Source organism: Anastrepha ludens, chromosome 2 (assembly GCF_028408465.1).
Source record: "Anastrepha ludens isolate Willacy chromosome 2, idAnaLude1.1, whole genome shotgun sequence".
NCBI classification, from domain to species: Eukaryota; Metazoa; Arthropoda; class Insecta; order Diptera; family Tephritidae; genus Anastrepha; species Anastrepha ludens.
Genome location: NC_071498.1, coordinates 24,617,704 through 24,641,032, shown reverse-complemented (window position 1 = coordinate 24,641,032; position 23,329 = coordinate 24,617,704). Strand labels below are relative to the sequence as shown.

The 23,329-nt window shown below is 40.5% G+C and overlaps 1 protein-coding gene across 2 annotated transcripts in view; it reads right to left on the bottom strand.

Moving 5' to 3' along the window:
* The window catches only part of LOC128865531 (uncharacterized), a 98,072-nt gene that overhangs the window by 15,663 nt on the left and 59,080 nt on the right, over positions 1-23,329 (bottom strand). For both annotated transcript variants that reach the window (XM_054105859.1, XM_054105860.1), the window contains 12 exons: positions 11,975-12,235; positions 11,684-11,874; positions 11,265-11,615; positions 11,104-11,198; positions 10,817-11,039; positions 10,661-10,752; positions 9,830-10,566; positions 9,595-9,746; positions 6,485-6,552; positions 6,259-6,398; positions 6,062-6,183; positions 44-406 (listed from right to left, as the gene is read on the bottom strand). In XM_054105859.1, coding sequence (XP_053961834.1) covers positions 44-406; positions 6,062-6,183; positions 6,259-6,398; positions 6,485-6,552; positions 9,595-9,746; positions 9,830-10,566; positions 10,661-10,752; positions 10,817-11,039; positions 11,104-11,198; positions 11,265-11,615; positions 11,684-11,874; positions 11,975-12,235 — 2,795 coding nt within the window. The remainder of the gene's footprint in view (positions 1-43; positions 407-6,061; positions 6,184-6,258; positions 6,399-6,484; positions 6,553-9,594; positions 9,747-9,829; positions 10,567-10,660; positions 10,753-10,816; positions 11,040-11,103; positions 11,199-11,264; positions 11,616-11,683; positions 11,875-11,974; positions 12,236-23,329) is intronic.

The following is a 23,329-nucleotide window of genomic DNA, read 5'->3' as shown; positions in this document are numbered from 1 at the left end:
CAATTAATTTGCATAAAATAAATAAATTCCATAAATCACATACCTTTGACTCCTGTAATCCGTACTGCTCACCGCTGTTTCGGCATCGCGTCCCGTTGAGCCGGTGCTACTGCCACTGCCTTCCGATGTTAGACCGCTTGTCTCGACGAAGGTCAAGAAACGCACATGTCCCGTATGCCCATGGGGAATGCCAGTGGGCACCACATTTTGGACATCCTTTTCGGATCCCTGCCCTGGTATGGTGAGCAGTACACCCGCACTGGTGCCAATCCAAATGAGGTCGCGACACGAAAGCAGCGATGTGACGCGTAAGCATGCGGCCTTGTGCTGGCGTATAATCTCATCGCAATTCGAGAGCATTTTATTCACAGCCGGTGCCAGATTTATTTCGGCTATTAACGCATTACTAAAAGGGAAGAATTTATGGATGAGTAAAATAATGAATAGGCATGGAAAATTGGAAACTGCATGAACCGCGAGTGCTTTGGAAGCTAAAGACTTTACTGATATTATTTTGATGTGGATTATTTAAATAAGAGTTGGCGCAAAATTAATCACCCCAACGAAAGATCACCAAATTTTTGCAAATGCGGTCGTACGTCAATCATTTTTAACACTTGTGAACTAGACAGCTGCAGTATGCAAACAGACAAGCAATGAAGCGCGAGTTAGTTATGTACAGGGTTTTTCAATAAGGGCGGGTAGATGTTGAAATTGTCAATAGTGGCGTTTGCTGTGTGGCACGTAGCGCCGTCCTGCTGGAACCACATGTCGTCTAGGTCCATATGGTTCAATATGGTCCATAAGAAATTGGTTATTGGACGGTGACCGCCTCACCAACGTCGTTTTCAAAAAATTACGGACCAATGACGCCGCCGGCCCAAAATCCACACCAAACGGTAACTTTTTGAGGATGCATTATCAGCTGGTGAACCTCGTGTAGATTGGTATCGTCCCATATACGGCAATTTTGTTTGTTAACACAGCCATTCATCCAAAAATACGCCTCGTCACTAAAGATGATTTTTCGCCCAAAACTGGGGGTCTCTTCCAAACGATTCGAGGCCCAGTCAGCGAACAAACGGCGTTGCCTATGGTCATCAACTTTGAGCTCTTAGGTCAGTTGGATCTTGTACGGGTGTAGGCCCAAGTCCCGACGCAAAATTCGCCAAGTTGAAGTCTGCGAAAGGCCAAGTTCTTGTGCACGGCGAGGAATAGACTGCCTCGGGTTCTGCTGTACACTTTCACGGACCGTGGCAATGTTCTCGGCTGATCTTGCGTTCCTTGAACGCACGGGTGTTGGCTGATTGTTTACTGACCCGGTCGTCTCAAATTTGGCCACCAAACGTTGAAGAGTCGATTTTGAAGGGCCACCACATCTACCGAAAAATGGGCGCAATGCGCGCAACATTTACGTTAATGAACACTGATTTTGATAATAAAGTTTTATCATTTGCTGTTCAATCGTGTAACTTGCCATGATGATTTGGCATAAACAACTGAATAATAAACAAAAGATTTGACAGATGTCACCAAAACCAAATGGCTGCCACAGGGCGCCAAAATTGACCCGCGCCAATTGAAAAGCCCTTTATAAGCCTCTGTTAATAACAGAGCTAATGTTATTAACATGACAATAACACAATAGTGATGTTAAATAGATGTTAAAGAATATAAACGATGTTAAATGTTAAGAACTGTTAATGGAAAAACAATGTTGGGGAACCTTAATTAAACAGTTCTTGCAACAAATAGTGAAAAGGAATGTTGCATGGAAAAACACCATTGCAACTGAGCTTTTAGGTGGCGTGATGCTTTTTGTTTAACTGTTCATAAAATGTTGCTTTGTTTTAGGTAATAAGCAATTTATTTAAGAATGTACAGATTATTCGTAAGTTGACGTTGAAGATTAAAGTCATGTTTTCTGCAAACTACTCATTGTTTCATTTTAAATATATAATTCGCGTAAAGCTCAAAATAAAAATTTGCATCACTCAAAGTATATATTTTTTTAAATAATGTCACAACAGTAAAGGGATGTCCGCAAGGAGGAGTTCTTTCTCCACTGCTATGGTCCCTACTAGTTGATGACTTGGTGCAGCACCTAAACAATAAGGGATTTATAACCATTGGTTATGCAGATGACATATCTGTTATAATAAAAGGCAACCATGAAAGGACACTAACAGACTTAATGCAAAATGCCTTGAACGCAACATGGGAATGGTGTAAAAAGGAGGGGCTGTCGATCAACCATCAACCCTAACAAAACCACAATAATCCCCTTCACAAGAAAAAGAAAGTTAGAGTTTCCTGCATTGAAAATAAATGAAACAGTGATAGAACTAAAGGAAGAGGTCAAATATCTAGGTTTAACCTTAGATAAAAAACTCACTTGGGAATCACACATAAATAATATACAATAACAAAAAAAGCCACGAAATCCTTGTGGACAACCAAACAATTACTAGGGAGATCCTGGGGCCTCAGCCCTAGTATGGCCCTCTGGATATACACCCAAATGGTTAGACCAATCATACTGTATGGGGCACTAGTATGGTGGAGCAAATCTATCCAACAAACAGCGATAACCAAACTGGGAAAAGTACAAAGGCTTGCTTGCCTATGCATCACAGGGGCTATGAGAACTACCCCAACAGCTGGCATGGAAGCACTCCTTGATCTCCCACCACTTCATATAGCAATCCAAGAGGAAGCAGCTACGCAAGCACTCATGCTACACATGAAACAAAATTTCAAATTGGGCAACCTCACCGGTCACCTAAATATCCTAAATAAAATCAAAAACACCATAAGCATGGCTCAAGTTTCAGACCACATTGACCCAACCCTCTGTTTCACAAAAGGATACACAGTTACCTTTCCTGAGAGGATCGAGTGGAAAACAAACCCGAAATGGATGAATGATGATTCACAAAAATGGTACACTGATGGATCAAAAACACCTTATGGTGTAGGAGCAGGAGTAGTGGGGCCCAGAATCCACAAATCATACGCTCTCACCAGGGACACCACTATCTTCCAAGCGGAGCTATACGCAATAATGGAAGCAGTAAACATCATGCAACGTAGAAACCACAATAGAGTAAAGATCAAAATACTCTCGGACAGCCAATCAGTTCTAAAAGCTTTAGATAGCTATACCTACAACTCAAAAACCCTCTTACAATGCCACAAGGCACTCAATAATCTGACATCCAAAAGCAATGTTACATTAATTTGGGTACCGGGACATGAGGGATATGACGGCAACGAAAAGGCAGACTTTCAAGCCAAAAAAGGGGTAGATGAAAACTTCATCGGACCTAGTTCTAGGTCTATTAAATCAGCATTGGAACAATGTAGAGGGTCTTAGACACTCCAAAAAGTTCCTAAGTTTCAACGCTAAAAGAGCTAACATGGCACTCACGTTAAACAAAAAGAGCATTCGCACTCTCACAGGCGCCCTCACGGGTCACTTCACCTGCAACAAACACTTACATAAATTAGGCATAACTAACACCAGCACCTGCAGATTCTGCTGCGAAGATGAGGAGTCTATAGAACATCTCATTATCGAATGTCCGGGGTTGACGCATAGAAGGAAAAGGTTTTTAAACAAGTTCATGCTTACAGATGAAGAGCTTCAATCACTCCCTCAGAAGGAGCTGGTACAATTCCTAAGCATACTTAACAGTCAGTAGACAGCATAGGGTGCACAATAGATCAATATGGTCGCAGTGCTAAAGGGCCACACCTTAACCCTTTACAACCATTAACCATTAACCAACATATATTTTTTTATTTAGTGAAAAAACAAATTGAATGATTAAGTAAGAAACAACAAAATATAGAGTTATTCAAAGACCAAATTGGATGATTAATTTTGCACCACCTGTAACAATCTTTTCTTACCGCAAGCTAATAAAAAACTTCCAACTTGCGTAAGCCCTATTACGAGGGCCGTTTGAAAAGTCTATGGAAAGTCAGCGAGAGGGCATTTCTGGCGCATATCGAGGTTATGTTTAGTTAACGGCAACTCTTGGAAGGACACAAACCAAGTTTCAGTCATATCGGCTTATTTATTTGTGCTTGGCATTCGTTTGAATCGAGGAAGTCGCGTGATTTTCAAAAAAGTCCTTCGTTTGGCATTCGTTTGAATCGAGGAAGTCGAATGATTTTCCTTTTCCAACACGTCAACGCATCAACTCACGCCTTAGCAGCTGTGATCGCAAAACTAATCGAAATAGAGTTCCAACTCGTTTCACATCCCCCCTAATCTCCAGACTACCTCAATTGCTTCGGACTACTATTTGTTCCCCAATGTGAAGAAATGCGAGGCGGAGAAAAATTTTTTATATCCAAACGAAGAGGTGATTGCAGAAACGATTGGCTGTTTTTCAGACTTAGACAAATTCTATTATTGGAAAGAGACCAACAAACTGGAACAGCGTTGAACAAAGTGTATAAGCCTCAAAGGAGATTATGTCGAAAAATAAAAGAGGTTTACCCCAAACAATTAAATAGTTTTGATTTTTGCACAGATTTTTCAAGCAAACCTCGCAATTTGTATCACCACGATTTTTTAAATTAAAAATTATAAACAAAAGCTCAATTTTTTTATGAAAACTCAGTTCATAATGCAACAAAAACCATGTAACGCAAGTTTTCAGGCTCTGTACAAAATTTTTCAAAATTTCATTAAAACTTTAAACTTTTTTAAATTTATAAAATTTTTCTGGGTAAGCAGTTTTATAGCCCATTGAAAGTGCAAGTTTCAAGTGACTACAAAATAACATTAATTTTTGGGATTTTTTTTTTTTTTTTTGGCTGACGGTGGTGAGTTTTTCTTCAATAAAAAAATTTCGAGCCTGGACTTTGTATGAAAGAAAAAGTGTGACATCTCAGCAAAAAAAATTGTCAAAAATCAACGGTATGTTGTAATCACTTGAAAGTTATATATTTTTTGGGGTAAAATTCAGTGGGATGTAAAATTAAGTAAAGAGGAAAATTCTGGTTAAAATGTTTAAAGAATTGATTAAATTTTTAAAATTTTGTTAAATATATGTGCATCATTTGAAACTAATTTTAATCGTAGTATGAACCGAATTTTTATAAAGAAAAATAGTGGTGTGTTTTTTTATTTTGAAACAGGGTGTAAATGGGTAGAAATGCGATTTATGGTGGATGGGGCAAGTAGAAGCACTTTATCACTAAATTTTCAGCCTACTGCTCTCTGAATACCCCTGTGAGAAGAGATATTTACGAGGACAAGGTACGAGATTTAACCCTCCGTTGAACACCTTTTTTGAAACCTTCAGTTGGGCACCCGGATTTGGTTTTTCCATCCTGTTCGAGGATCTTTTTTAAAAGGTTACATCCATAAATCGATAGAAAATTAAGGTTTAGAAAGCTACATGGAAGCTCAAGTCGTTAGCTAGATATAATAGAAATATGTTAAATTCACGTCCAAAGTCGAAAAAGAACCGGGTGCCCAATGACGGGTTAAATTTATTAGTTGCTGCATCACACACGGCTCCTAACGTATGTACGGCGAGGCGATTTCTCCACCATACTTTTCATATCGAAATAAGAATTGAGTCGCAGATATTTTTGAACCACGAGCATTTTTCCGGAGCGGACTGAACCTGCGCTAACTTGGTCGCAATGTCTGGCCAGACTCGGCAGTAGCGGAGCAAAATTCTGCACAAAGCGACTCGCACATAGGACAGCGTTTGGTATGTTTTACGCGGCTACCAGCCGACATTGGCCGTAACCGACATGAGCCCCGAACCGCTAAAAGCATTTACAGTACCAATTGGTAGATTGGAATGGACGCACTAGCACAGGCATAGTAACCTGAGAGCAGTCAAAGACAGCGGATTTGCATTTAATATTTTCTTCTGTAAAAATTTTCATCGTCCACTGCACAATCTCGCATGCAATTTTCATAAATCGAGCATAAATCTCTTTCTTTTAAAAACGAAGCAGGCATTCTAAATCTATTCATTTTAAAGAGATACAAAGCACAAGCGATAATAACAAGCGCTAACAAATTTACCTCATGGAATGAAAACACTTTATATTCGCCGAATTTTGTATTGAAATCCACACGTAATTGTTCGATACCGTCATATTAGTAACTGGCTTCGAATCGGATGAGACTTGTATTTGGTTGACCACCTAAAGCATTTGAGACGTTACAGTTAATTAATATTTGTTTAAAAGCTGCCAATTCACTTAGAGAACACAACGAACCAGAAATGTGTCCATATCCAAAACCTTGACAATGCCTTGTATGGAGCACCACAGCCTGCCGTGCACGTTTAGCAGTTTAGTTACAGGACTCGACACGGTGCCAATTGGAAGACAGTGCGACGAACTGGTATTCCAAGCAGCTACACAAATTAAAAAAAAAATAGCAAAAGTAAAGATAAAAATATCTCGATTTTACATAAATGAGTATAAGGAGGGCAAAACTTACCGCCATCGCGAAGATAGACACAAATATCACCATTAGCTAAAGACACAAACACGCGATTGTCCAGGTACCTGTCCAATGAAAATAGTTGCAATTTATGATGATAGAATACAATGAATTTTATTTAAAATTTAAAATGTTAAGAAATAATTGATAATTTTTTTTATAAGATAATCTCTTCAGACTCTCAGATCCATAATCGCATTTCGAACACCATAGACACGTCAAAAAAATATGTAATTGTCGAATTTTGGGAACTAAGAACTTAAAGCGATCCATCAAAGTCAGAGACATCCACCACGAGCATACAGTAGTACGGGGCTTACTTTGGGCCGTCAGAGGGAAAAAATTGATATTTTAAAATGGCGAGCCAAGAAGCACCGAGAGATTGGTAACTCCTAAGACACTCAGGCTAAAAAACCCATTGCTTTCAAAGCTATGAAAAATAAAAGGGTAGATAGTTAAGGAGGAAATGAGAGAAATAATAGAAAGAAAGAGATAAGATATAATAGAGATAGGACAGAGACAGAGAAAGAGACAGAGACAGAGACAAAGACAAAGACAGAGAAAGAGGCAGAAACAGAAACAGAGAACATTGGAAAATGGCAGATACGACGGGAGCAATCTGAGAAAGGTAGGATCTTCAAAATTTATTTCTGTATCACACAGTTGCTTACTGGACACGGTTGCTTCAAAGCATACCTACACAGCTTGCATCTTGAGAACGACCCATACTGCCCGCAGTGCCCCGAAGAGCAAGAAACGGCGAGGCATATCTTGTTCCAATGGCCGCGGTTCATTAATGAGCGAAATATGCTTGAGAGAGCGTTTGGTGAAAACATAAGTGAGACAAATCTTATCCCACATATGTGCGAAAACGAAGAAAACTGGAAAATTACATTTGTAGTGACCGCAACAATCATGAAGAATCTTCAATACGCACAATATGCACGCAGGCCCCCAGAAACAGCTCCTTAACACAATGTACAGAACAGAATGACAATAACAGACGATTGAGTAATAATATACTCACAACGGCCGCCTGACGTACTACTTAACGGTGAAGTTCCAGGAGGACATACCACATTAGGGGGGGTTTAGTTGGGTTAAAGTCCCACCCCACGGCTTCGCCCATAGGCTTTTGATGCTTCCCCTTCTATACAAAAACAGAGACAGAGAGTCCTGTGAGAATTTTCCAATTTCTTTAGCAAATCTCAAAATATCCTGCAGTTTGAGAAAACAAATATTAATCATTCGCATGACATCGGAACTCAAAATTCATAGCCTTGCTTTAGCAAAGGCGGGACACTCACAAAGCTGAATGCTATCCGCATCCTGTTAGCGAGGCAGGCAATAATAATTCCAATAGTGGGCATACGCGACCCCATGGACTGTGTCCTGTAATAATACCAACCATCAACCGAACATCTTTTCTTCCAAGTTTTAGAAGAAAGTTCCACAGTTTTCTGTTCGGGCTTGTCACAAAACACTTAACAGTTTTGCAGTGTTCCCGACTGGACCATCGCTCTTTATGTACATTTCATATTTCATTTCAATTCATGATTCCTGCAGAACTGATTCCGATTATTGGCTCTGGTTCCTGTGGGGTAACTGCTAATCCACAATTGGCCAGTTCATCAACAATTTCATTTCCTTGCGGTTAGAGGAAGTCAATTAATTGTCTTTCTTCGAGAATGAGAGCGGAATGCGATCACCCCTAACGGCCGATAACGCGACATATAAAATAATTTCTTCCGGGCTCAAGTGGAGAAGCTGAAATTTGAAGGAAGAAAGTTTTATGTAGCGTTCCGGCGTTGTGAATTGCCCACTAAAGTCATGCAATTTCACGCTATTACATTTATTCTTGTAGGATTTTCGCCTGGTAAGGTTGAGCGGCTGCCGTAGACGAATGGGTTGGTGCGTGACTACCACTCGGGAAATGCAGAGATTCGCTTCTCCAAGCATGAAACATCAAATAATAGAAAAACTTTTTTTTAATAGCAGTCGCCCCTGGCCAGGCAATGGCAAATTTCCGAGTTTATTGCTGTCATGAAAAAGGTCCTCATAAAAATCCATGTACCATTCGGAGCCGACTTAAAATTGTAGGTCCCTTCTTTTGTAGAACAACAATCAGGACGCACGGCACAAATAAGAGAAGGAGCTCGGCTAAACAGCTAACTAAGGGTGTAAGGGTTTGAAGAGGCATGGGGCCAATGTTGTTGTTGTTGTTTTAACAGCATAGTTAGCCCTGTCAGTGTAGGTATATCATCTGTCGTCTTCGTCTAGCTCATCTAGGGGTAGGCCCAGGAAACATGCTGTTTCGACGGGTTGGGTCCAGAGGGAGAGGGGGGTTAGATGAGTCTGATTAAGGGGGCATGTGAAGAGGTGGTTAGTGTCGTGCGGGGTACCTTCACATGCCGGACATGTGTTTGGTATGTCGGGGTCAATTCTGGATAAGTAGGAGTTTAACCTGCTACAATATCCAGAACGTAATTGTGCCAATGTTACACGAGTCTCACGGGGAAGCATGGGGCCAATATTCTCATTCGGCGTTTTAATAAGAATCAAAAATTTCCTTTCTTCACGCTCTTTTTTATAAAAAAAATAGAAGATTTTAAAGCGAAATTTTAAATATACAAGTTTTACAACAGATGTTACGATGTCTCGCTTACTTTTAAAAGTGAAAGATGTGTAAAATATCAGACACACTTCTGTAGAGATACGGGAACATTCGTTTTTATTACCGATGACGAACTTTTTCCTGTGTGAAAGTCAATAAGTCTAAGAACAACTCCTGACCCGAGAGTTGAAGTTAAAAGAAATTTCCCCCGACAGTCGGTTCTACGCTACCGGTTTTACTATACGTATATCCGGCCAAGGACTATCACTCCAGCAGCACTCCCGGCACATGTGTGGGAAATGTTTTTGCTGCTTCAGCAACAGCAACGAAATTCCAAGCGTCATTCAGGAAATTTAGCCGAAACACCTACATTTTTCTAATAACCGCGGATTTTTGTTCTGTATGTCTTTCTTTGTATTTCAAAAACATGCGGTCGTAATAGGACCCCCTGAACCGTATCAGTTCTTCAATTTTTCATATTATTTCTACTCACAATATGGAATATACAGCCGACTGATGCTCAATCTTTATTCTATTCTTCTTTATGCGTATATTGTCGGTGCTGTTGTAGACATGAATGCAACCGTCCTCCGTGCCGATCCACATAGTTGATAAATTGCCATCTCCCTCATCTGGATTGGAGTCCTGAAATTAATTCGAGAAAGTACATATTTTATTTGTGTTTAATGTTTAAAATTTTCTTTTCCAAATTAGTTCAAATGACGTACTTGGTGCGAGTGATGCGACGGTGTGCCACTGCTACTGCTACCGGGCAGTGTCGCCGAGGCAACTGTCTGCGTTGACGGAGCGGGACTCGGCACGCGCTCGACAACGCCACTGCCATTACTGCTCGCCGCGCCGCCACCAACACTGCTGATATTTACTATGCCAGTATCCGTCTCATCATCGCTGGAGCTTAAATTCAAATCCAATTGGTTGTCCGCCGTGCCTTCGCTATTTCCATTGTCCGTTGTGGTAGCGGCGCCCGCACCAATTGAATTAGCCGCGCCTGCCACTGTTGAAGATGGCGTCTTCTTCTTCTCCGGCGTGCCAATTGCAAGCGGCGGTTGAAAGTTCGGTGAGATGCTTTTGCGATACTCACGCAATTGCTGTGTGTAGCTGTGTTGCGGCGTAGTGCTTGCGCTACGCGGGTGCGTTGGTTGTGACTGCTGTTGCAGCTGCGCGCCACTGTTTGCAGAGTTTCTATTGTTCGAGTTGTAGGCGGGAACTGAGGCCACACAAAGAATGCGAGCATTGCAAACGCCATTGCAGCTGGTCACATTTGGTTCCGGGTACAGAGACATAATGCACACTTGTCCGACGTAGCCGTCACTGTTGCACACCCACACGTCACGTTTCTCGCTGAGTGTGGCTGCGGCACAAGTAAACTGCAAGCCGGCTCGCGTTTTGCGTATTGGTATGGACATCAAGAACTCTGGAATAGGATGTCGTTCGAGAGTGGCAGCTACAAATGAGAAAATGGAAATGCGTACGTATTTTAGGGTAGGAGCGCGTCAATTTAAATGACAGAATAATACAAGAATGCTATTTATTCCCACCCAATTTTTGCTTAGCTTCGTTAAAGGTCTTCTCCCACTGAGTGCGTTTCTCAGCTTTGCTGAAGACGATCGACAGTTTCTGACTTCCGTTCCTAGAATTAGACGATTACATAGAATTCAGTCGATGCAGGAGTTGTTATTGTTTTAGTAGCTTACGGTGAGTTGACCAGCAGTTCGAGCATATTCAGTTGTGTGTCATTAGTCTGACGCTCTGATAGCTGTCGCTGCACATCTCGCAGTAGTTCACGTATGACATCCTCCAGATACTGGTGTGGGTACTTGAGTGATGTAGTGATGCTGGCGATGTTTTGTAGCTTATTGCAGTCCTCGGCTAAACTTTCGATTTCAAGCATAATACGCTTTACGTTTTCATCTTTAGCTAAAAGGAGCGCGTAGAAAGAGCAAAATTAAAAAGTGAAGCAAATACCTTACCAAACACTTACTCTTCACAATTTCTAAACAATCCAAAGAGATCTTTGTCAGGAACTTGTATTTGTTGGTATCCAATGTAGAGGCTACTGTACCGGGGCAGGTAGAACTGTAAGAAAGTGTTAGCATAAATATAAAAAAATATATTTTTTTCGTACACTCAAATCGTGCTTACGGATTAGGCTTTCGTATTGTGCCGCTACGCTTCTTAATACTCGTCAACACTAGCAGATCATTGAAAAGAAAGAAGCCGCGCTCTTTGCGTGCACCCTGCCCTGACGGCATTGAAACCAAGTCGAAGAGCAGAAATTGCCGATCGGGTGTAATCAGATCGGTGATACCTTCAATAACGCCCTCGAGCTCGCGCAAAGTTGCTTCGCGTTGACCATTTTCAAGGATTTCACGCTCCTTACAATTGATATGAACGAGTATGTCATGCACCAGCTTAAGCACATCCTGTAAATGCTTCTGATCGGGATGATCGCAATCGGTGTGTTTGATAAGTCTTTGAAAGAGCATTTCGTAGCTGAATGGGGAAAAAGGATTTCGTATGAGTCATACACAGGCAGTGAGGAGCCTAGAAGGACGACTTACTTCGGGAACTTTTGTACCGGTTTTATGAGTAAATTGTCCAGCGTCAATTTGCCTTTATGCTCACGTGCAGTCATTTCGAGGAATTTCGCAAACGAAGGTCGTTGATGTTTCGTAGTACGGATGGCATTCTTCGCGCGATTGCAATTATTCACAAACGATGTGTACACTTCCAGCACCTCCAACTTTGAAAACTATTGCCGTCAGATAAGTAAGAAGAATATTTTTGAGTACTTATTAGGTTTTGAAAAGAGAATAAGACAAAGCTACACTTTTGAATGTTATTCATCGTACCGTTTCAAGAAAGACGTCACCAACTTTCTGGTTCGCATCCCAGCCATCCCAGCGCGATTTCAGTTCCGCATGGAATTTTTCGTGAATCTCTAGTATATCGGGTACCATGAAGAATATCTCATCCACGGTGCGTGAATCGATCATGCCAGCATGCTCGGGAGACTTGAGTACCTTCAGATATTTTGTGACGATTGTCTGCAGCGATTCCACATAGGACTGTTCATTACGTAAGATTTCCTGCACCACATGCGTGCGCGTATCCTGGGGAGTTCGATTTAGAAATGACAAAAATTACATGAATAGATTTAGGTAAAAATTCGAGACAGTTAGTAATAAAGTCATTATCGCCTTCATAAAAATCTCATTCCAGTGGCATAGAGGCATCAAAAAGTAACCCTGTTTTATTATTTTTCACTTACACCATCGTAGCCGCCATAATTCCATCGATTGTTTATTTCGAGTTGTGCCCGCCTTTCGGAGTCGTCCTCCGAGTCGGAGCAGGTGATCGATTGCATCTTCTTCAGTCGCTCGCACTTGTCATTCTGATGTGCGACAATTACTTTATTGATGCGGTTCACTGCGGTTGTGATGGCTTGGTTGGCCATCACTGACATTGTTTGTGAAACGCTGGGATTGCTGTTGCCGTTCGACGTTGCCGCCGCATTCTGTTGCAAGTCAAGCAAGCTGAGGCGTAGACTTTCACGATTATGCGTCATTTTTTTAGTTTTTATTTTAATCTTTTGCTAATTATTTGTGATTTTTTTTTGTTTTGCGTTAGTAAATTTTTGGTTCTTACTTATTGTGGATTATAATTTTCAACTAGTTTAAACTTTTTCTTTTATGTATTGTATTAGTTACTATTTACTTTAGGTTAGTTATTAACAGCATTTTCCTTTGATGAGCTCTAAAATTGATTTTCACGCATCCATTGGTAATTACGTCTCTGTTGATTTGCGAATAAAATGTAACCCTCATTTGTCTAAAACTGTCTTACAGCAGCTAAGTACGCATCGCCAATTTTTTTAATAATTTCATTGTTTTCAATCAGTTTTTTTCAAGGCGCATTCATAAAAGGTGGCGACACTAGACCAACAACAATGTTTTGTACGGTTGATTGTCAAAGCAAAGTATTGAGAAACTAGAAAACAAATAATGAATTCGCCGTGTTTCATTATAAACTGACAGCAACATGGACACGGCGAAAGAAAAAAACCAACTCAGCTGATTTACCAACACCACCTTTAATAAGTAGGTAGGTGAAATGGTTGAAGTGCCTGTCTGTCTGGCATTCCTCAAGTAACACTGAAGAGCCGTTTTGATACCATTATGAGACCTCCAACAGGCAGATATCCACCGCCAGCCAGAGCTGTTGATATAATGGAGAAGATTGATGGGATTTAAGTTGGCGCACTGCCCCAGGGTGTCGAAGAAAGAAGCGCCCAGTGACCTTAATCGTCTAGCTGCCAAACCCAGACATTTACAGAGAAAGTGCTCAATAGTTTCCTTCTCTGAAAGGTCTCCACAGCCTCTGCAAGGGGCCTTAAATGGTTACACCAGCTTTTCCGCGTCTGTGCCGATCGTCCAGTGACCGGTAAACACAGCAACGAGTTTGGAAATTGAATGACGAGGAGTCCCAAGGACTTTCTAAATCCTCCGTATATTGTACTGGGGCCAAAGGATTTTCGAAATAGTACATGGAGAAATTGAGCTCCATCTTTTCTGCGGTTTCGAGAGAAATAATTTGTGCACTTCTCCTTTAAGAACTGTCAGGAGCGTTTCCGATGCCCGGGTAAGAAGTCTCTGAGGCTAATTCAGTCCTCTTCCTGGCAAGCTCATCAGAAATTTCATTTCCCTCTATGTTGCTTTAATAGTTTCGCCTTGTTTTTTTTTTTGCATTGCTTCTAAATTTGTTTTTGTGCCGAACAGCAGTATTGGAAGTTCAAGAATTTATTTGTCTTATCAACATACTCTCATAAGATTTGAAGTGCATTAATTGGAGAGAGAATTTAACTTCGCCCAATTTCTTAATACAATATTTTCTCACTTTTTCCATTCATATTCCCTCAAGGGAGGAGCAGGTGGAGGGCAACATTTGGAGACAAGGCATTGCATGGCATGTTTACGCATAGCTCGAAACTGGACGGAAGAGTAAGATTTAGATTGCGATTTATTTGAGGCTTTCACTTCGACTTCATAGTCTTCTCCGCCCTCTACTCATCTTACAGTACCACATCAAGACCCATCTCCCTTATTAAACTTAAGATAGAACTGGGTTGGACTGAGCGTATGTGGTTTTCTTCTTCTGGCTGCAAATGGCCGAGATGTCTCAACCTTTTGCGCGTTATAGCGCTGCATTCAAGGAGAAGGTGCATCGGAGTCTCCTGGAATTGATCACAGAAACGACAAGACCCAGTGGACCATATCTCCACCACCTGCAGATAACTACGTAGTCTGTAATGGCATGTGGAAATGCCTGTGAGCATTCTCAGTTTTTCCTTGAGTTTTGAGTTATGAGTTTTTTGAACCTCTTTAGCTGTACCCCGTAAGAGGAATTTCGCCTGGCGTAGCGCCATAGTTTGGTGTCCACTAACCTCCTGAAAGGGTTGGTGGTAGTATTATACGAGGAGCTCTCCATCAAGGTACCCGCAATTAAAAAAGAAGGATTGGTTGCTTACTTCTGTAATTACTGTCAGGGAGGTAAATATCTACCCCGACAGCCTAGCGCCAATTAGGACACTGTGCTTGTTTGTTTGTTAACAGTAATAGAAGCCCCGCCCGTGTGGGGCATATCACCGGTCATCTTCGTCTAGCTCATCTTAAGTTAGGCCCAGGAAACATGCTGTTTCGTCGGGTTGGGTCCAGAGGGAGAGGGGTGACAGATGAGTCGGTTTTAGAGAGCATGTGATAGGGTGGTTAGTGTCCTGCGGGCTGCCTTCACATGCCGGACTTATGTTTGGTATGTCGGAGTCGATTCTGGATAAGTAGAAGTTTAACCTGCTACAATATCCAGAGCGTAATTGTGCCAGTGTTACACGTGTCTCACGAGGAAGCTGGAGCTCTTCATCTGCTATAGGTGGTAGTTGGACTCCGATTACGGCATTCACAGGACGGGAACTGAAGAAGATGGGGACAGTCTCCCGGTGAATGTCGTTTAGGAATCTGTGCTCGTTGTTTGTGCGTCCAAAATTAGTCGAAAAATACCTGATTTATCTCTCAACTGTGTCCGAATACTTTGTTATTAGGTCCATTTGGGTCCCCAGTTACAGTGGCATGGCGGGAAAGTACAGGGCTGATGAGCTGGCTAGACAGGGGACCGTCGAGATGGTCCGAAATGAGAGGAGTGAAGTTCCCTTGAGAACCTTTTGTCTACTCCAGGAAAGATGAGGGTCGCATTAACTCAGGGAGCGCTCGGCTAGTACGCAAACGTGCAAGTCGCGAGATTCTTCTGACCACATGCAGAATGGGGGCGGTCGAGGAGCTTCTAAGGCTAACAAAGCTCTCAAAGTTGATTAACCACGGGAGTCGCTACCGGGCATTGTCCACTAAGTATTCATGCGGTGGGACTTGGGATCGCTTGAAGTACGTTTTGCAGAAGCTTTCTAGAAGATGAGGTGGCACCTTCTCCACAGCTGTCCTGTTCTCGTCCGGGTAACATTAAGATACAGGGTGGCTGATGAATTTTGCTACATTAAGAAACTCAAATAACTTTTTTTTTAGTGTATGGAATTCATTTTTTTTTTTTTCAAGTTGAAGGTCATTAAATTTTATTAAATGTAGCTTAACTAGTTTTAAAAATAATTGAATTTAAATGCCCCCCATGCTCGTTGACACAAGTGCGGCATCTTAGTAAAAAGTTGTTCATTGCTGCTTTGAGAGTTGCGACAGGAATAGCCGCAATTGTTGCCCGAATGGATTATTTTAGTTCATCCAATTTTGTGGGCTTTGTTTTATAAACTGCTTGTTTACATAAACCCCACAAGAAAAAGTCAGGTGCAGTAAGGTCAGGCGACCTGGGGGGCCAACGAAATTCGGAGTTTCTTGAAATCAGTTTATTGGGAAATTTTCGTCGCAACTCTGGCATAACAGTCTGAGCTATGTGAGACGTTGCCCCATCTTGTTGAAACCACACAGAGTTGAAAGGAATTCTCTTTCGGCGTAGTTCTGGATAGAAAAATTCTTTCAGCATTTTCAAATAACGGTCTCCAGTAACCGTAACGGTGTGACCATTTTCTTCAAAAAAATAAGGCCCGACAATACAGCGTGAAGAAACCGCACACCACACTGTCACGCGAAGAGGATGCAATTTTTTCTCGTGGAGTATCTGTGGGTTAGAAGTACTCCATATTCGACAATTTTGTTTGTTCACATTGCCGTTTAAATCGAAATGGGCCTCATCAGACATGAAAAGGCAGTTTAACATGTTTTGGTCTTCTTCCACCATTTGCAGGATCTTCTGGCAAAATTCCAAGCGAATCGGCAAGTCTGCTGCATTCAGTTTGTTAACCATTTGAATTTTGTAGGGAAATAAGTCTAAATCTTTGTGCATTATTGTTTGCAAAGACTGTCGGCTGACACCAAGTTGAGCAGATAAGCTTCTTGTTGAAACCCTTGGATTGCTTTGTATAGCTGCAGCTACAGCAGCGATCGTTTCCTCCGTCCGAACTGGTGGGTTTCGATGATAAGGCCTTCTTGCGGCTGTTCCTTGCTCAGCAAAATTATTCACCAGTCTCATTATGATCCATCTGCTCGGGGGATCGCCGCCAAACATCCGCCTGTACTCTCTCTGTACCAAAACTACGGACTCCAGTGCGTGATAGCGGCGGACTATCCAAATTCTTGTTTGCGTGTCCCAGTTATCCATTTTAATAAATTTTAAAGATCAATCTGCAAATTAAAACAAAAATGGAACAGATAACTTAAAAAGAAAAAAAGTTATTCAATTTTTTTTTGGTAGCGGCTTTCATCAGCCACCCTGTATATGAGTTCCATTTGTTTTTTTTTCTGCATGGCATCACAATGGACGAATTTGATTATTTGTCCAAGTAGACCCTCGCATGGGCAGCCATTTATCCTATCCTATCCCATACTGTGATGGAGAGAAGCAGTTCATTTCGACCTCGTTGCGGTACCAGCTGGTGGTGGCAGCGGAAAAGGAAGACCTCCTCTGCGTTGGGAAGATAAGGCAGAGAAGGACTTGGCTACACGATTGGCGCGCTTTGTTAAATTCGATCGCTTACGCGTTTATCGCTCAATCTAGAAGAATAGTTTCCATACAAAAAAAAATTTTTTTTTTGTTGATGTGATGACATAAAAATCGTAAGCTGAAAACTTTATCAAGCTACCATGTTTAACTCCCAAGCCTTGGTTTAACAATTTTATTGATGATTTTTTTGATTGACTACCCTTTAACTAAAAACAGAAAAAAATCAGCCACTTGAACTAGCATTTAAAACAAAGTAGACGTACAAGCAAAAAAAATCTTTAAAATCGAGCATCTCGAAAGCGGTTAAGTTTTTGACCAAATTAATCTGCAATCACCAGAACAATAATGTCTAGAAGGACTTTCCCGGCATATCGTATATACCGTCAAAAAAATATCGGGAATTTTGAACTATGGATAAAAATATCGAACAAAGAATGTGTCTTAAATTTTGTGTGTTTGAACGGGGTTTCGTGTGGCGAATCGCTGAAAATGTTGCAGAAAGCCTATGGCGAGTGCGCTTTATCAAAAACACGGGTCTACCAGTGGTATAAAGCTTTTGCAGACGGCCGAGAAGTCGTGGAAGATTTGCCCCGATCTGGTCGCCCATCAACGTTTTCAACGGATGAAAATGTCTACAAAGTCACGGAAATAGTGCTGAAAAACCATCATTTAAGTTTGAGAGAAGTAGCTTGTGACCTTAGCGTGTCTCACGAATCAATACGCAAAATTTTACAGCATCGATTGGGCATGAGACGCCAAGACGCGTGGCTGCTCGACTCGTTCCAAGAGAGTTGAATTTCGTGCAAAAAATTCATAGGAATGAGATGGCTGAAGACGTACTTGAGCAAGTGAATTCGGACCCAACGTTTAACCAGCGCATCGTAACAGGTGCTGAGACGTGGGTATATGAATTTCACATGCAATCAACAGGCGTCTGAATGGCGCTATCCACATGAGCCGAAACACAAAAGACCACATCGAAGTCGGTCAAAAGTGAAAGTCATGCTACTCGTTTTCTTTGATTATCATGGTGTTGTACACTCAGAATTTATTCTAAATGGTTCTATGGCAAATAAAGAATATTATTTCGAAGTTATGCAACGTTTGAGAGAGAATGTCCGTAGGAAGCGACCCAATTTGTGGGTACAAAACTCATGGATCTTGCGCACCGTCTCACAAGGCTCATATTATGAACACTTTTTTGACCAAAAACCACCGTATTCAACGGATTTAGCCCCTTGTGACTTTTTCCTTTTCCCAAATTTTAAACTGCCACTCCGCGGATGCCGCTTTGAGTCGATAGAGGACATTAAGGCGAATTCGCTGAAGGAGATGAAGAAAATCTCTTCAAACGCATTTAAAAGGTGCACTGATGACTGGCATATGTGTATTGCTCCGAATGGAGCCTATTTTGAAGACGACAAAATAAATGTTGATCTTTAAACAATTATTTTGGGTTTTATTGAACAATTCCAATTTTTTTCCAGAATGTATAACAACTAACCCTCAAGCACTAAAAACTTTTAGAAAGCAATACCGCTTTTCTCAGAAGTGAACTCCGTAGTCAGAAAGCTAAAATAAATTCATAGAAGTTGCTAGGCATAGATGACATTTGAGAAAGCCCCACTCAAAGAAATGGAAAATAAGAATACATTTTTTTGTTTATCATAATAAACATTTTTATGTGTAATATGGTATTATAGAATACTACCAACTCCCACAAACACACTGTACGTCCGTCCAATTTATGCATTGAATTCAAGAGATTGCACACCGCCTATTATTCACATTTTATAAGTATTTTCGAGTCCGCTTATGGCGCTGACTATGTCGAGGCATATAATAGAGGAAACACTCACAAAGGTGGCTCAAAGAGTATTTGCGCATTCTTATAAACAAAAATAGGCAACAATGCTCCAACATACATGCATGCATTGCGGACACTTTGTGCAGACAACACAGCAGCGTTCACGTCTCGCAAAGGTCGCTTGTCAGCGCTTGTTATCCACGCTGGAATGCCTGCACAATTATTTTTGCATAGGATGCATTCCAAGCTTCAACGCCAAACGCCCACATTACTGCACATCCGAAGCCTGCTATTGACTGTCGCGCGACGCGCTTGACTACAGCGCAATCGATTCACTCAACTGGCAGCATTTACACACACACAAATGTCGCCCAGCTACTTGTTGATCCGCGTGGATTATTACGTAGGTAAACTTATTAGATAGGCCAGGGAAAAATCAGAAAACAAAATATGAGCTAGAGCCTTTATCGGATATTGTCCATGTGTATACATAAATAAACGTATGTATGTTTGTGTGTGTGTATATGCAAATACTTAGAGCCACCTGTCGATATATGTAACTATTTACAAACTCGAGTATGTAAGTATGCACACGGCAGTTATGTCAACATGGGCACATAAATAGCCCTTTGGAGAAGTGGAATAAATCATACCCTGCAAGACACTGCTGAGCATTTTAAACACGCAGGTATTTGTAATGAGCTTTTTAGTCAGCAGTTACGAATGCATTGTAAGTATGGTATAAAAATGACTAGTAGTTGATTTGCCTTTTTAGAAGAGTGGAGATATTTTAAATGTGTATATATATTATTATTTATGAAGAGTTAACTGCAAATACAACTTACAACAAAAATATTTTTAAGAATATTGTAATTGCATGTAATTGCTATTTGAGCAAAATGGGGAAAGTACTCAGTTTTTTCCCGAGCCTAAAAGGAAAATTAGTAGTTTGCTAAGCACTTTCGTAATGAGTTTTTCAGTTTCTTAATATCATAATTTCATTTATACTCAGTTTTTCAGTTTCTTAATATCATAATTTCATTTAAAAAACTTTCAAAATACCGAATTTTCGAGAAATTCTTTTAAATACTTAATTTCACTCAATGATACCAGTTAAGATATCAAACGAATAAGAATATATGCAGCTCTTAAAAAAAATTTTTTTTTCGCTTTTCAGCGGAACAAACCAGCGCAATAATGTCTTTTGAAAAATGCGTGCTTAAATATCCTTGAAATTTCATATCATCATTCCAGCAGGTTTTCATAAAAAATTCAATAACATCTTTTTATTTACGTAGAGTTTTCCAATAACAGGTGCTTATTTTCAACAAGACGGCGCTAAGTGCCACACAAGCAACGAAACCATTGATCTTTTACGGGAAAAGTTTCCGGACCGTGTTATCTCTCGAAGCGGTCATCACAATTGGCCACCGAGATCTTGTGATTTAACACCTTGTGACTTTCCACGTGTAAGAGAAGGTCTACGCCAACAGCCCAGGGTCGATTCAAGACCTTAAAGATGGAATTCGTGAGGCTATCGAGGACACAGGGCAGCCACTTTGCAATTCGGTTTTGGAAAATTTCATGAAAAGGGTATTGTACTGTAAGCGTGGTCTTGGTGGTCATTTGCCTGATGTTATTTTTTACTATTAACGGCATACCTTCCACTTTATAATGAAATAAACATCCGATCATTTTATTAAAAAATAGCATTTTTGTTTGAATATCAAAATAAAACCTCTTATTGGAAAACACTTTAGTAAAAAAGTTATTCAAAAACCAAATTGATGTTTAATTTTGTGCCACCTTGTATATGTTACGTCTTGCACATATTGGAGGTTTGCACTTGGATCTCATAATATTTTGAGCCCTCTACTCATCACAGTACCTCATCCAGACCCAGTTCCCTTAATAAACTTAAGAAGTACCCTTTTTAAACAGCAAATCTTCCTTCTATCCCTGGGTATTATTTCATTTTCCTTTAACGTTTATTTCATGTTTTTGTCAAATCTTGTGCCAAATCTAATACTCAAAAATGTTTTCTTGAACCCTTTTCGCTCAAATTGCTAAAATATGTGTCTCGAGTCTTATGGGATAAACTAATGAATGTTGAGAGTTTCATGTTATGCCAATTTTTTTTTTTTACGTTTTCTGAAATATATTTTTCCCGCTAAACTACATCCATATGAAATTTCTTTGGGAAAAGAAATTCACCCAACAACAAGGAATCGCCCTAATATGCATAAACCCTTGAGTTTTTGTAGTTGGATTAGTTCAAACTGGAAGCGCTTATTGATGTGAAGTGAATATGAATAACAACGAGAGCCCCATATATGTACAGTACAGCAGCAGTAACAACAAGAGTGTCAACAGCTACTCCTTATTTATCTACTCACATCAACAACAACGTGTTGTCTCAGGAAGAATATGCCGTTTTACTGTTGCTCTTGCTGTTGCTTTTGGTGTTGGTACTGTTTACGTTGTCGTTTGTCAAGGCTGTACACACTTTTAGTTCGAACTATGCTTATTTTTTTCGCAATTTCCCCACTCAAGCTTTTTATGGTTTTGCGCCTCTTTGAAGTAGTTTTTACGCGATTGTCAAATGCATGGGCCAGTGAGTACACTTTTTTAATGTATGTACTCGTATGTATATGCAGTTAGTATGGCAGTTTAAAAATAATATGGGTATAAAAAGGCACAAATGGCACTAAATAAGCACAAAATAAAAACAAAGCACCCAAATATCAAACACACAGTTGTAAAAATGTAGATGAAAACAAGGCACCCTAATATTAAATCACAGTTCTATACATGTACAAAGGTGAGAGGCCGAGATCAATCGTAGAGTAAACACGAAACAAAAACAAAAGGCACGGATGTTAAATCACAGTCGTATACAAATAGGTGAGAGGCCGAGATCAATCGTAGAGTAAACACAAAACAAAAACAAAGCACCCGAATATTAAATCACAGTTCTATACATGTACAAAGGTGAGAGGCCGAGATCAATCGTAGAGTAAACACGAAACAAAAACAAAGAACCGCATATTAAATCACAGTTGTACACATGTAGGTGAGATAAGGAGATCAATCGTAGAGAAAACACAAAACAAAAACAAAGTACCCAAATTTTAAATCACAGTTCTATATATGTGCATACATATAGTATGTAGGTGAGAGGCGGAGATCAATCGTAGAGTGCGCGCTGATTTAAACTTGCCCAAAGCAAGTAATTTCACTGAATGCGTATTACAACATGCTCGTGCACCTGTATTATGCAGATTATATCTGCTTGTGATAAGTTTGGAATAATAATTTTCACTTATTATTTGCCACTGCAGTTTGAATTTCCATCGCGATTGGCGTTTTTCGAAACTCAGATGCACACTTTTTCACCAACAGCATCGACAATTTTCAGTGTCACTCACAAAAGCGTCGTGCAAAGATTAAAATGGTAAAACTTCACTGTAGATGTCACACGCAAGAATGCGTAAGTGCGAAAGAAGTGCTTGCCTGCACAAATGTTGGCATGAGATGGCGTTTCTAAGTGCTTGCGATTAGGTGTACGGGGCGTATGATTGTTCACCACAGTCAAAGCACATACTCGTACGCGCAATTAAACACTTCATGCAAAGGTAAAACCCAATGTCTAGGCAACAATGACGATAGCATGGCGTTAAAGTTGGCGTTCGCGATGTATGACGATGCTTATAAAAACTATTATACACACACATTGATATTCTTGTATGCACGTACATATGTACATACGTATGCATGTGTGTATGTGCTCCCATACTTGCAAGTGTCATGTAAACAACCTGTATTGAGCAAAACAATCGCTTGACAGTAACATCGATTATGGCAGCCGCAGCGACCCACTTTCAGTTGCGTAGCCCACACGCTCCAATATGTATGTATGTATGTATGCATGTACATAAATGTAACAAACCCCCTCTGGGTATTCTAACACCTTTAAACAGCCAAAGGGATATGGCGGCTGTGTCAACTCAATGCGTTTCCTTTGCCTGCCTTGCAATGTTTTCATGCAGACAAACACTTATGCCTACTCACATATGTATGTACATGCATAGATTACACACATACATATATCTTTAAGCAAAAATAGCTGCATACAGCGTAGTTATTCAATTCTTGCACCCATACCGAAGACACCCATTCGTACCTCATTGCAGCCACTGTCATTGCGCCGCTAAATGTGATGTTGTAAAGTGAATATGAGCAGCATTCAAGGCAATTGCATATGCACATGTTTGTATGTACACATGTACAAGCTTATATATACAGTTATGTGACAAATTATAAAGTCACTGGCTCGCAGTCAATA